Below are 15,086 nucleotides of genomic sequence, written 5' to 3'. Positions count from 1 at the left end.
TTTAAAATTAGCCGGGTGTGGTGGGCCCATGGTCCCAGCTACTCGGGAAGGTGAAGTGGAAAGATTGCTTCAGCCTGAGATTGAGGCTGCAGTGAGCCATGATCGCACCACTGCATTCCAGTCTGGGCAACAGAGCAAGACCCTGTCTCAAAAGAAAAACAAAGACCTTGCATATGAGATTAGTACAATGCTCTACATGGAATGATCACTTTCTTTTCTTTTTGAGATGGAATCTCACTCTGTCACCTGGGCTGGAGTGCAGTGGCGTGATCATCTTGGCTCACTGCAACCTCTGCCTGCTGGGTTCAAGCGATTCTCCTGCCTCAGCCTCCCGAGTAGCTGGGATTACAGGCACCCTCCACTACACCCAGCTAATTTTTCATGTTTTTAGTAGAAGCGGGGTTTCACCATGTTGGCCAGGCTGGTCTCAAACTCCTGATCTTGTGATTCACCCGCCTCCGCCTCCCAAAGTGCTGGAATTACAGGTGTAAGCCACCGCGCCTGGCCAGAATGATCACTTAACAAAAGATCAGACAGCTTAACAAAAGATCAGAAGATCTACTATGTGCCAGGCAGTGTTCTAGAAGTTAGGGATACAGTGCCGTAAAATTGGTCAGGAGTTTGAGACCAGCCTGGCCAATGTGGCAAAACCCCATATCTACTAAAAATACAAAAATTAGCCATGGTGGGCACCTGTAATCCCAGCTACTAGGGAGGCTGAGGTGTGAAAATCGCTTGAACCCGAGAGGTGGAGGTTGCAGTGAGCAGAGATTGCACCACTACGCTCCAGCCTGGGCAACAGAGCAAGACTCTGTCTCAAAAAACAAACAGACAAACAAACAAAAAAATTGGGATTCTTCAAGAGCCCCAGGTGTCATTGAGATCTCAGGGTTACAACTATAGGCCTAAATAAGAACTGGTCCCCAGCTGCTACTGAACATCAAAGATTGAAACACAAACAGCCCAATAGCTGACCTTGCATACTACAGAACTTCCCAGATTTCTTACTCACAGAAGATCCATCCTCTTCATGCAAGCCCTCTTTCCTCAGCTGTATTTTCTCTAAAGGGCGTAAATAAGGACTGTCCCAGCAGAACCACTCATCATAACGATGGTTCCAGCGCTTGAAATGGATGAGTACTTTTCCTTCCTCGTAGTCAATGTCTTCTATGTGAGCTGGATACCTGAGTCAGAAAAAAAAAAAAAAAAAAATTGGCATTCCTTTAATACCTACCCCAAATATCCAAATATCCATAATGGTATATTTCCAAACCTCTTCCCAAAGGAGAAGGTTACCAGGCCTACCGTTTAGAGACTCTGTGTAATTGGGTCATATCACAAATTAGGGAAGGTAATAGACCTGAGATCCAAATCCCAACCTGCATATTCCTTATTTTATGAACTATTTTATTTTATTTTATTTTTGAGACAGAGTCTCGCTCTGTCACCCTGGCTGGAATGCAGTGGTGTGCTCTTGGCTCACTGCAACCTCCTGGGTTCAAGTGACTCTCCCTGCCTCAGCCTTCCGGGTAGCGGGGATCACAGGCGCCTGCCACCATGCCCAGCTAATTTCTGTATTTTTAGTAGAGATGGGGTTTTGCCATGTTGACCAGGCTGGTCTCAAACTCCTGGCCTTAGGTGATCTGCCCGCCTCAGCCTCCCAAAATGCTGAGATTACAAAGGTGAACCACCATGCCCGGCTAGTTTATAAACTATTAAATTAAACTTTCAGAGCCTGAGTTCCCTCATGTAAAGTGGAAGAAGCACACTGGGTTGTAGTGTGGATTAAACAAGATGACATACACAAAAGACATGAGCATACAAGAGGCAAGAAGAAAACATTTAACAACTAGATTAGATTTTACGTGTGCCAATAAATCAGAATGACCATGCAACCCAGACTGTATCAGACAGTCTCAATTTTAAGCATTTTGTAAGCAATATAATGGAATACTATGCAGGGGTTTTTTTGTTTGTTTGAGACAGAGTCTCGCTCTGTCGCTAGGCTGGAGTACAGTGGCGCGATCTCTGCTCACTGCAACCTCCACCTCCCTGGTTCAAGAGATTCTCCTGCCTCAGCTTCCCAAGTAGCTGGGGTTACAGGCACCCACCACCACGCCCGGCTAATTTTTGTATTTTTAGTAGACAGGGTTTCACCATGTTGGCCAGGATGGTCTCGATCTCTTGACCTCATGATCTGCCTGCCTCAGCCTCCCAAAGCGCTAGCATTACAGGTATGAGCCACCGTGCCTGGCCTTATACTACGTAGTTATTAAAAAGAACAAGATGGGCCGGGCGCGGTGGCTCAAGCCTATAATCCCAGCACTTTGGAAGGCCGAGACGGGCGGATCACGAGGTCAGGAGATCGAGACCATCCTGGCTAACACGGTGAAACCCCGTCTCTACTAAAAAATACAAAAAACCAGCCGGGCGAGGTGGCGGGCGCCTGTAGTCCCAGCTACTCAGGAGGCTGAGACAGGAGAATGGCCCGAACCCGGGAGGCGGAGCTTGCCGTGAGCTGAGATCCGGCCACTGCACTCCAGCCTGGGCAACAGAGCGAGACTCCGTCTCAAAAAAAAAAAAAAAAAAAGAACAAGATGATTTTTATCTGTCAAGATATGGAAAGCTCTTCTAAGATATACAGTTACATGATGCAGAACACTGTATATGTTAAGCTATTGCTTTGTTTTATTGATAGTTTGATTGACTGACTGATTGAGACAGGGTCTCACTCTGTCACCCAGGCTGAAGTGCAGTGGCGTGATCTCGGCTCACTACAACCTCCCTCTCCCCAGCTCGTGTCCCTCCAGCCTTAGCCTCCCAAGTACTTGAAACTACAGGCGCACACCACCATACAAGGCTAATTTTTGTATTTATTGTAGAGACAGAGTTCTGTTATGTTGCCCAGGCTGGTCTCAAACTCCTGGGCTCAAGCTATCTGCCCACTTCAGCCTCCCCAAATGCTGGAATTACAGGTATGAGTCACCACACCTGACTTATTTTTTTAAAGAAGAGAAAGAAGGATATGTATTCACATATGCTTATATATGCAAAAAGTATTTGGAAGGATGCCCAAGAAACAACAAAGGTTACTTGTGGAAAAGTGTGGCCAGTTCAGTAGATGGTTTCTTTCAACCTCCATTTAACCTTCTTTCTAGACTGAGAGTTGGGAAAATCAACAACTACATTTCCCTGACTTCCTTACAATTGGTGGCCAAGGTCATAAAAACCCTTGGGTTAGTGGCCAGGTCCAGCACAAGGCCTGTCAAGCTTCCACATACATGTAAATCATCAGGGTATCCTGTTGAAATGAAAATTCTGATTCAGTATGCCAAGCTGGGGCCTAAGAGCTCTCACAAGCTCCCAGATGTTGCTGCTGCTGCTGCTGCTGCTCTGCAATAGTCAGAGCCTAATGTCTAATCATCAGCTTCATGCATGTCAGGCAGCAGTGGTGCAGATGGCAGTGCCAGTAGTGATTTCCTGACCTCCAGATCACAGCTACAATTGTGGGCCTTTCAGGATGATACCCTAAGGGCAGCCTCCTTGAGTCCCACTCTTCCAGCCTTTCCAGCAATGTAGTACCCAATTCCCTATGTTAAATCCTTTTGTGGTTAAAATACTCAGGCTGGTTTCTTTTTCCAGCATTTATTCCTGACACAAGAGAGATATCTGGATAAGAGGCGGGGAGGGGCAAAAATAGGAGGGAGACTTTTTGCAGTATACCTTATAATACTTTTTTATTTCAACTATATAAAGGTACTGCTCATTCCAAAAAATAAATGGTTAAAAATAAATAAAAATATTGTATGGAGTTTTTCTCTGAAAACACTTATATTAATCAAATAGCTATTTGAGACTGACAAAGTTTACATTCTATCTGTATTTTCTCCCTGCAACCTGGTTTGTACCATTTCCTTCCTTTCTTATATCCAGCACCTAGTACAGTGCTGTCCTAATAAACACATGCTACCTAAATGAACAGGCTTGCTTTCTTGTGTCTGTATACTGTGTACTTTTCAGCCCTACACTAGCACCCTCTAAGGCAGTTTGCTTGGCGTTATTAACGTATCGCAGTACTTTGCACATACTAGGTACTCAATAAATGTTTAGCAAATGAATTCCACTCTTCTTATTCTTCCCAAAGGTCATGTATTCTGTCAGTTTTTTAATTCCAACATTCTCAGACTTTAGCAACCTATTCCAATTTCACTCCTCAAGTTCAAGCCCCCATCACTTCATGTGTATATTCCTCACAGAGGACTGGAAGAGTATGTTTTCCATAATTCCTAATTCCTACTATGCATACCTTTAATGCTCAAAAATATGAACAAAAGACATAAACAGCCCTGAAACTAGTCTTCCTACTCCAATCCAACTGACAGCTGCTATAAACACAAGACATCTTGACAGCAGACTGGCTAATTGTCTGATCTGACAAATGAAATAGTAGGAGATGAGAGGATTCCCTAAATCCACTTCTCTCTGCAAAATGGGGAGAAGGATATCAATATGGCAATTATGTATCTCTTACCCTCTCATTCATTCAGCCTACCTGAAGCTAATAAACCTCTCTAGAACAACACAATCTGTCCTAACACATTCCTATTCAAACCACTTTTTTTTTTTTTTGAGATGGAGTCTCGCTCTGTCACCCAGGCTGGAGTGCAGTGGCCAGATCTCAGCTCACTGCAAGCTCCGCCTCCTGGGTTCATGCCATTCTCCTGCCTCAGCCTCCCAAGTAGCTGGGACCACAGGCGCCCGACACCACGCCCGGCTAATTTTTTTGTATTTTTAGTAAAGACGGGGTTTCATCGTGTTAGCCAGGATGGTCTCAATCTCCTGATCTCGTGATCCGCCCGCCTCGGCCTCGTGCTGGGATTACAGGCATAAGCCACTGCACCTGGCCTTAAACCACTTTCTTTAATGGTTTACTATCTCTAGCAACAGTTTTCTCACACAGGGTCCTTGGACTAAGGCAGGAAATTTTCTTTACACAGAAATCATTTTTTTTTTTTTTTTGAGACAGGGCCTTGCTCTGTTGCCCAGGCTGGAGTACAGTGGTGCCACCATGGCATACTACAGCTTTGAACTCCTTACCTCAAGTGATCCCCCAGCTCAGCCACCAGAGTTGCTGGGACTGCAGGCTCATACCACCACACCCAGCTAATTTTTTGTCATTTTTTTTGTAGAGGTAGAGTCTCACTATGTTGCCCAGGCTGGTCTTAAACACCTGGGCTCAAGTATCCTCCTGCCTCAGCCTCTCAAATTGCTGGGATTACAAGCATGAGCCACCACACCCCGCTTGAAATTGCATTCTTTCTTTTACTATTTAAATATACCTTTTAAGTTAAAAAGATAACAACTGTTTGTTTTTAATACCCTTCCTAATATTACACAGCCTTCAAAAAGAATAAGGCAGCTCTATGTATTGATTTTAATTTTTTTAATGTATTGATTTTTAAAGATCTCTAAGAAATGTAGGGGTAAACTCAAGCTGTCAAACAGTATTTGAATGCACTACCATTTATGTGGGGGAAGGGAGAGAGCCAATACAGTCATACCTGTTTTTAAATGCGTGGGCTATCTCGGGAAGGAGGATCAAGTAACCCGGTTTGCCTCCTGGAAGGGGGACTGAATAGTTTTAAGCAACTAGAGAGGATGTATGAGACTCATTTCATTTGCTGTATATCCTTTTGGACATTTTAAATGCTGTACCATGAACATATATTAACTATTAAAAGTACATAATTACATACTTATTTTAAACGTACTTATTTGGCAAAATTAAAAGTTGGCAACCTCAGGGCAAATCTTAAATTATTTTGGATATGCACTGGTCGGAAGTCAGGATTCATAGAATCAAGTATGAACTCCTAGGCCACCAACTCCACTTGCTCTGAAGGGTCTTTGTGTCCTTGGCTAATATAAAGAAAGCTTCTCCGTCATTCAAAAAAACTTTACTGGGCACACGTATCCCACTCTCTGCAGACCTAAACAAACCCCTCCAAGAGGCTCAATAGTAGCCAAGGGGCAAAATTTTCCAAAGATTAAGTGGTCCTCCCCACTTCCCTAAAGTACGACAAAGATGCAAGTCATTTATGGTGGTGGGGACTCAATTACATTTCAGAGAAGAGGGAGGCTACAAAAACCATCTTAGAGATCAACCTGGTAAGACTTAGTAGATCACAACTCTGCCTGCCCTGGGGACAGCTTAGCTTCATCAGTCAACAGGAATTTACTAAGTGCTTTTGATCTGACCAGTCAATTCTAGGTCTTGGAAGGGATTATACAAACATGTGTTCTGGCCCCTGCCCTTGAGGAGAACTAGACACATAAATGGATTAGGCTTTAAAACTATTAGGTTGAACCACATTTAATTGCTGATAATCAACTGCTTTTTACCTACCAAAATAGCAATTTTATCTGGTTCAATCTAAATATTTGGACAACCATAAAGCAGGCTGAAGATGATGAGACAGGGTTAACAAAAGAGATATGAATGGAATTTGTACAGACAGAAAAAGGAAGAGAGAATTTCTAGCTTCCATGTGTAACTAAGAGCCATTGATGAGACTCTAGTTTCCAAACTAACATTGCAGCTGGGAGTTATATTTCCAATCAATGGGAATATTAGCCAGAAAGGGGCAGATAATCAAACTAATAACAAAAATTAGCTCTTAGGAGGGGACAGGGATTAGGAATAGCTAAGAGATTTTTGCTTTAGTGTGAATTTTTTTTTAAATTTAGTTAAATATTACTTTATAAGCAAAAATTAAGTACTTTTTGGGGTTTTGGGTTTTGTTTTTTGTTTGTTTTTGTTTTTTGTTTTGTTTTTGATACAGGGTCTTACTCTGTCACCCAGGATGGAGTACAATGGTGCAATCTCCACTCACTGCAGCCTCGACCTACCAGGCTCAGGTGATTCACCTCAGCCTCCTTCGTAACTGGGACTACAGGCTCACGCCACCATGCTTGGCTAAGTTACTTTTTTGGTATTTTTTGTAGAGATGGGTTTTTTTGTAGAGACGGGGTTTTGCCATGTTGCTCAGGCTGGTCTCGAATTCTTGGCCTCAAGTGATCGCTGGCCTTGGCCTCTGAAAGTGCTAGGATTACAGGTGTGAGCCACTGCACCCAGCCAAAAATAAATACTTTTAAATTAAAAGTTTAAAAAACTTTTTTAAAGATATCAACCGATATCTTCATGAACATTATGTTTATGTACCGCTATGGCATACCCACAAAATGGCATATTATACAGCCATAAGAAAGAATGAAGACACACTCTATGAACTGATATGGAAAGATTTCTATGACACATTAAGTTTTTCAAAAACAAGTTACAGAATAGTGTGTATCTTATGACATCTTTTGTGTTATAGAAGAGGAAAATAAGAATATTGGCTGGACATGGTGGCTCATGTCTATAATCCCAGCATTTTGGGAGGCCAAGATGAGAGGATCACTTTGAAGCCAGGAGTTTGAGACCAGCCTAAGCAACACAGTAAGACCTCATCTCTAAAAAAAAAAAAAAGTTTAAAAAAAATTCGCTAGGAGTAGGGGTGTGTGCCAGCTACTCGGAAGGCTGAGGTGGGAGGATCACTTGAGCCCAAGAGTTCAAAGCTGCAGTGAGCTATAATTGTGCCACTGCACTCTACCCTGGGGACAGAGTGAGACCCCATCTAAAAAACAGATAATAATAATACATTTTTAGAATTTTCAGCCTTTGTCAAGAAGATTATAAAACTTTTCCCTTTTATTTTATCTTTTTTTTTGAGATGAAGTCTCACGCTGTCGCCCAGGCTGGAGTGCAGTGGTGTGATCTCGGCTCACTGCAACCTCTGCCTCCCAGGTTCCAGTGATTCTCCCACCTCAGCCTCCCGAGTAGCTGGGACTACAGGTGCATGCCACCAAACCTGGCTAATTTTTTGTATTTTTAGTAGAGATAGGTTTCATCATGTTAGCCAGGCTGGTCTCAAACTCCTGACCTCAAGTGATCTACCTGCCTTGGCTTCTCAAAGTGCTGGGATTATAGGTGTGAGCCACTGCACCCAGCCTCTTCTATTCTGTAAATATAATGAACTGATAGATTTCTTAAATTTAAGTTATCATTACTCTGCTAGAATAAATCATATTTGGTTTCATGCACATTCATTTAATAAGTCTCTACTTGGTGTTTCAGGATTTTATTGACAAGAATTATACCTCTTTTATAAATGAGATCTGTCCAAGTTTCCTTGTATTATGCCCTTCCTGCCCAGTTTATTAGGCTATGATAACCTCACAGACAAACTAGAATGCTTTATTTCATTTTCTATGAAACCACCTACTCTGAGGCCCTCCTTAGAAGGTAGTTCTTTATATACCTTTCCCAACCCTTCTATGGTCACTAGTCTGATTAAGTTTCCTACCTCTTCTTTTTTTTTGAGACAGCATCTCGCTCTGTCACCCAGGCTGGAGTGCAGTGGCATGATCTCGGTTCACTGCAACCTCCGCCTCCTGGGTTCAAGTGATTCTCCTGCCTCAGCCTCCCAAGTAGCTGGGATTACAGGCGCCCGCCACCATGCCCTGATAATTTTTATATTTTTAATAGAGACGGGTTTTCAGCATGTTGGCCAGGATGATCTCAATCTCTTTACCTCGTGATCCACCCCCCTTAGCCTCCCAAAGTGCTGGGATTACAGGCATGAGCCATCGCACCCAGCCTCCTACCTCTTCTTGAGTCAATTTCAGTCCATTTTTCCTACACTGATAAGAGAGTTTGAAATGATAATCAGGTACAACTTAAATGTTCAAAAATCAATAGTTTTCCTTGGAAGAAAGAGTTCAAGAGTCAACAAAAATGTTTCAAACTCAAGTCACAAACAAGATTTTTAAATGGCTAATACAAACACAAGGCTGCTAAGCACTTTACAGGGCAGGAACTATGCCCTATGAACTTCATTATTCAACAAACACTCCTGAGTTTGTATTATGAGACAAACAAACTGCTAGGTCCTGGAGACACAGAATAGATGACCAATCATCAGAGCCCCCAGGGTGGTAAGAGCCCAAAGAGAAATTTGTTAAGCCCATGGGATTTCCCATTCCTCTCCACAAGCAAAAAGATCAGGAACACTCTGGATCTCAGGAAGAAAGGAGAGAAAAAAAAGCATAGCTGGCCGGGCACAGTGGCTCATACCTGTAATCTCAGCACTTTGGGAGGCCGAGGAGGGCAGATCACCCAAGGTTGGAAGTTCGAGACCAGCCTGACCAACATGGAGAAACCCCCATCTCTACTAAAAATACAAAATTAGCTGGGTGTGGTGGCACATGCCTGCAATCCCAGCTACTTGAGAGGCTGAGGCAGGAAAATCACTTTACCCGAGAAGTTGGAGGTTGTGGTGAGCCGAGATCACACCATTGCACTCCAGCCTAGGCAACAAGAGCGAAACTCCATCTCAAAAAACCAAAAAACCAAAAACAAACAAACAAAAAAAAGAAGCATAGCTCTAAAATGAACCAGCCTGCCTATATCCCATAACCAGGACAAGAGGAAAGAGAGGCATTATTTCTCCTCCATGTCCAGACCAGGCTGGACAGTCTGGGTTTCTGCTGCTCTTCACTGCCCCCTTCTAAAGCACTTGAATAAACCCTCCCCTCTTTTTATTTTTATTTTATGTTGTTTTTTTTTTTTTTGAGACGGAGTCTCACTCTGTCACCCAGGCTGGAGTGCAGTGGTGCGATCTCGGCTCACTGCAAGCTCCGCCTCCCGGGTTTACGCCATTCTCCTGCCTCAGCCTCCCGAGTAGCTGGGACTACAGGCGCCCGCCACTTCGCCCGGCTAGTTTTTTTGTATTTTTTGTAGAGACGGGGTTTCACCGGGTTAGCCAGGATGGTCTCGATCTCCTGACCTCGTGATCCGCCCGTCTCGGCCTCCCAAAGTGCTGGGATTACGGGCTTGAGCCACCGCGCCCGGCCACAGTAGACTTTCAATTCCTCAGACACGCCACACACCTTCCCATACCAAGTATACTCCCTTTACCTGAAACAACAACCCATGCCCACTCTTCCCAGGGAACATCCTTATCCTCCTATAGCCTCAGAATCTCTGACTACACTACCTCAAGTAGCTCCCATTTCCTTCCAGTCTGTGTCAGTTTCCTACATGTTTCCTTCATAGCATTTACCCCAATCCGTTATTATTTCATTTGTTTGTGTTTATGGCCTGCTTCCCCAAGAGGCAACAGGCACTGCTAGAGGCATCTGTCTCTTAATCACTACAGTATTGTCTGGGGGAATAAAAGTATGTAAGTATGTCTATAGGTACAAATAATTGTAATAAAGTATACCAGGTGCAACAACAGACGACTCCTTAAGGTAGAGTAAGATACAGAGGAGCAAAAGGGGAGAGGGAGAGGAAGAGGATCAAGTGAGAGGAGGGCCCAAGACAACCCTGGGGAAAAGGAGACACTTGATCTCCATTCTGAAAGATGAGTAGGCATTTTCCAGCTGATCAAGGAGGCAGTGAAGCTGGGGAGAGTTTCTGGGAGAGGATGTAATAGGAGTAAACCAGCACAGTACCGAGGAAAGAAAGCACAAAAGAGGACAAGGAAATTCAAGGGGATGGAGGAAACAACAACTCCGTTTGAGGGGCCATGGAGGATCTTATGGATGGACTGCTGAGCCCTAAATGAATGTTTGCCAAGAGCAGTCCACGCGTGGCAACCAATACACCAACTGCGTGTTGGTGAACACAGAGCTGCTGGTCCACAAGGTCTCCATGAGGAATGAAGAATATTATATTGTGCTTTTCAGTAATCTGGACCCTCTTTATCAAAGCTTCCCAGCTGAGGTGCCACAAATGGGTTACCAGTGGGCAATGACATGAAGAACGTTGAGATGCCAGATAACCACCATATAATCAAGAACTACTAGAAAATTTTAGTGTGTGAGGCTGGATGCAGTGGCCCATTCTTGTAATCCCAGTGCTTTCCGAGACCAAGGCAGGAGGCCAGGAGTTCAAGACCAGCCTGGGCAATAGAGGAAGACCCTGTCTCTATAAAAAAATTTTTTTAAATTAGCCAGGCCTGTAGTCTTAGCTACTTAAGAGGCTGGAGTTGGGGAATCACTTGAGCCCAGGAGTGCGAAGCTGCAGTGAGCTATGATCACAATACCACTGCACTCCAGCCTGGGCAAGAGAGTGAGACCTTATTTTTAAAAAAATTTAATCAGCCCAGTACAATAGCTTATGCCTATAATCCCAGCACTTTGGGTGGTTGAAGGAGGAGGATCCCCTGAGCCCAGGAGTTTGAGATCAGCATGGGAAACATAGGGAGACCCCATCTCTCTGGACAAAAAAAGAATTTTTACTTAGCCAGACGTGGTGATGCACGCCTGTAGTCCCAGCTACTCAAGAAGCTGAGGTGAGAGGATCACCGGAGCCCAGAAGGTTGAGGCTGTGGTGAGCCATGATCACACTACTGAACTCCACCCTGGGTGATACAGTGAGACCCAAAATAAATAAATGGGAAAGAAGGAAGGGAGGGAGGGAGGGAATAACTTTAGTGTGTATATTTGTAACTAACCTGGCATTATAAAATCACTCCCAAATAGTAGCTGGAACAACTTTACATGTCTGCAAATTTGGCACTCATTCCTTCAAAAGGTAGGTTTTAATTGTTTTATCCTTGAATATGGCCTCATTTCTAACAAGCAGAATGTGGCCAAAGTGATAGTGTGGGACTTCCAAAGCTGGGTTATAAAAAGCACTGCAGCAGGACGGGGGAGAGAGAATATCAGGAAGAAGAGTTAATGGATGCTGGGCTTAATACCTAGGTGATGGGATGATCTGTGCAGCAAACTACCATGGCACACATTTACCTATGTAACAAACCTGCAAATCTCACACATGTACCCCAGAACTTAAAATAAAGTGGAAGGCAAAAAAAAACAAAAAAAGCAATCTTTTGAATTAATAAAGTGATGGATTATCTAACTACAAAGTTGATGTGAAAAAGAAAAAAAGCACTGCAGCCATTCCACTTCTGGGTATATATCCAAAAACACTGAACACAAGGACTCAAACAGATGTCTGTACTCCAGAATTCACACAGCATTATTCACAATAGTCAAAAGACATCCCAATAGTCAAAAAGCCACTCAAGTGTCTAACATATGAATAGATAAAATGTGGTATATCCATACAATGGAATAGTATTCACCCTTAAAAAGGAATAAAACTCTAATACATGCTACAACACAGATGAACCTTGAGCACTTATGCTAAGTGAAATAAGCCATTTGAAGGACAAATGCTGCATGATTCCATTCATATGAGCTATCTAGAGTAGCCAGATTAATGAAAGCAGAATAGAGGTTACCAGGAGCTAAGGCGAAAAGGGAGGGGGCAGTTGTTGATTAATAGATACAGGGTTTCAGTGTGGAGAGATGAAAAAATTGGGCCAGGCACGGTGGCTCACACCTGTAATCCCAGCATTCTGGGAGGCTGAGGCAGGTGGACTGCCTGAATTTGGGAGTTCGAGACCAGCCTGGGCAACACAGTAACTCCGTCTTTATTAAAACACAAAAAGTAGGCCGGGTGCGGTGGCTCAAGCCTGTAATCCGAGCACTTTGGGAGGCCGAGATGGGCGGATCACGAGGTCAGGAGATCGAGACCATCCTGGCTAACACGGGGAAACCCCGTCTCTACTAAAAAATACAAAAAACTAGCCAGGCGAGGTGGGGGGCACCTGTAGTCCCAGCTACTCGGGAGGCTGAGGCAGAAGAATTGCTTGAACCCAGGAGGCGGAGGTTGCAGTGAGCTGAGATCACGCCACTGTACTCCAGCCTAGGAGACAGAGTGAGACTCCGTCTCAAAAAAAAAAAAAAAGAAAAAGAAAAAATCTTGGGCTGGGCATGGTGGCTCATACCTGTAATCCCAATACTTTGAGAGGCCAAGGGAGGAAGACTGCTTGAGGTCAGGAGAGACAGGGTTTCACCATGTTACCCAGGCTGGTCTCAAACTCCTGGGCTCACGCAATATGCCTGCCTCAGCCTCCCAAAGTGCTGGGATTACAGGCCTGAGCCATGGCGCATGGCTAAGGCCAGGAGTCTGAGACCAACATAACATAGTGAGACTCTCTCACTATGAAAAATTTTAGGTTGGGCTCAGTGGCTCATGCCTGTAATCCCAGCACTTTGGGAGGCTGAGGCCGGCAGATCACCTGAGGTCAGAAGTTTGAGACCAGCCATGGCCAAAACGGTGAAACATCATCTCTACTAAAAATACAAAAATTAGCTTGGCGTGGTGGCACAAGCCTATAATCCCAGCTACTCAGGAGGCTGAGGCAACTTTGCCGGGAGGCAGAAGTTGCAGTGAGCCGAGATCACACCACTGCACTCCAGTCTGGCAAGAGAGTGAGACCTGTCACCAAAAAAAGAAAGAAAAAAAAAAAGAAAGAAAGAAAATGTTTTGGAGAAGGATGGTGGTAATGGTTGCAGAACAGTGTGAATGTATTTAATGCTACAGAACTGTACTGTACACCTAAAAATTATTAAAATACTAAATCTTATGTTATATGTATTTTACCACAAGCATATATACACAAAGCACTGCTGCTTCTGCCTCACACTCTCTCAGATTCCCCGTTCTAGGGTAAGTCAAGTGCTACATCATGAGAACATTCTAGATGTCTATGGAGAGGTTCACATGACAAGGAACTGAAGCCACCTGTCAGGAACCAGCATCAACTTGCCAGCCCCATGAGTGAGCCCCCTTGGCTGCAGCCTTTATGAGACCCTGGGCAAGAAGCCCCCCTGACCCCCCATTACACCGCTCCTGAATTTCTGGCCCACAGACACCTAGAGAATAATAAATGTTTATTGTTTTAGGCCACCAACTAAATGTTGAGAAAATGTGTTACACAGCACTAAGTAGCTAACAAAGTAGCATTTTGCTACACTGCTTTGGTGTCTAGAAATGGAGTCTATCAATAGTTTATAGGTTAGAGGTGCCAGTCCTCATGATTTCAGGTTTAAGAAACACTGCTCTAAGCTACAAGATAAGCCAATATGTCCTAGGGCTCCACCAAGTGAAGGAGAGGGCTGTAAGACAGTAAAGCACTGCCACTGGTGGCATGACCCCATGTGCATGGCCAGAAGCAGAGAACAGTGCAGGTCTAATTCAGGGAAACGGTGTTGACATGCCTGCACTATATGCGCTTAAGCCCCAGGAAGGCTTGCCGCTCAGAGTCTTGCTGAATCTATGTAAAATTAAGCTGCCTTATACTACACACCGTGCAGGTGTTTAAACTAGAGCAGCCAGACAGTGCTTGGCAGGAATCTGTTTTGTTCCCCGCTACATACCAGAAATACTAACTAAAGAAACATCATGGGGCAGGGGAGAAAAAAACAGAAAGGATGACAATTTCCTTCTGAATTCCCACTACAACTCATCAGCGTTCATCCACATAGCTATTAATAACTAATGAGGCTGGGTACAGTGGCTCACACCTGTAATCCCAGCACTTTGAGAGGCTGAGGCGGGCAGATCACCTGAAGCCTGGAGTTTGAGACCAGCCTGACAAACATGGAGAAACCCCGTCTCTACTAAAAATACAAAATTAGCCGGGCATGGTGGTGCACGCCTGTAATCCCAGCTACTCAGGAAGCTGAGGCAGGAGAATTGCTTAAACCTAGGAGGTGGAGGTTGTGGTGGGCCGAGATCATGCCATTGCACTCCAGCCTGGGCAACAAGAGCGAAACTCTGTCTCAGAAATAAATAAAAAATAAATAAATAAATAAAATAAATAAATAAATAAATAAATAAAACTAATGAGTGCAGCTTACTCTAGGGTTTGTAAACTATCTTTATCTAAGGTATCTCACTTGATCATGCCATGAAGACTTAAGGAGTCATTATTATTACTGCCCCCTTTTTACGTTTGTGGAAATGGAGCCTCAAAGAGAGTGACTAGGAAGAGGCACAGTCAAGATCAATATCTACATCTAACTCTAAATCCAGTGAAGAACCTTCTGCTCTTTTTTCTGAGACGGAATCTAGCTCTGTCGCCCAGGATGGAGTGCAGTGGCATGATCTCGGCTCACCA

The 15,086-nt window shown here is 44.0% G+C and overlaps 1 protein-coding gene across 3 annotated transcripts in view; it reads right to left on the bottom strand.

Annotated features, from left to right (window-relative positions):
* The window catches only part of PHF20 (PHD finger protein 20), a 186,820-nt gene that overhangs the window by 110,047 nt on the left and 61,687 nt on the right, over positions 1 to 15,086 (bottom strand). For all 3 annotated transcript variants that reach the window (XM_015149104.3, XM_077951704.1, XM_077951705.1), the window contains one exon: positions 1,013 to 1,184. In XM_015149104.3, coding sequence (XP_015004590.1) covers positions 1,013 to 1,184 — 172 coding nt within the window. The remainder of the gene's footprint in view (positions 1 to 1,012; positions 1,185 to 15,086) is intronic.

This window comes from Macaca mulatta, chromosome 10, assembly GCF_049350105.2.
Source record: "Macaca mulatta isolate MMU2019108-1 chromosome 10, T2T-MMU8v2.0, whole genome shotgun sequence".
NCBI lineage: Eukaryota > Metazoa > Chordata > Mammalia > Primates > Cercopithecidae > Macaca > Macaca mulatta.
Note: the sequence above shows the minus strand (reverse complement) of the source record. Positions and strands in the feature narration are given on the sequence as shown.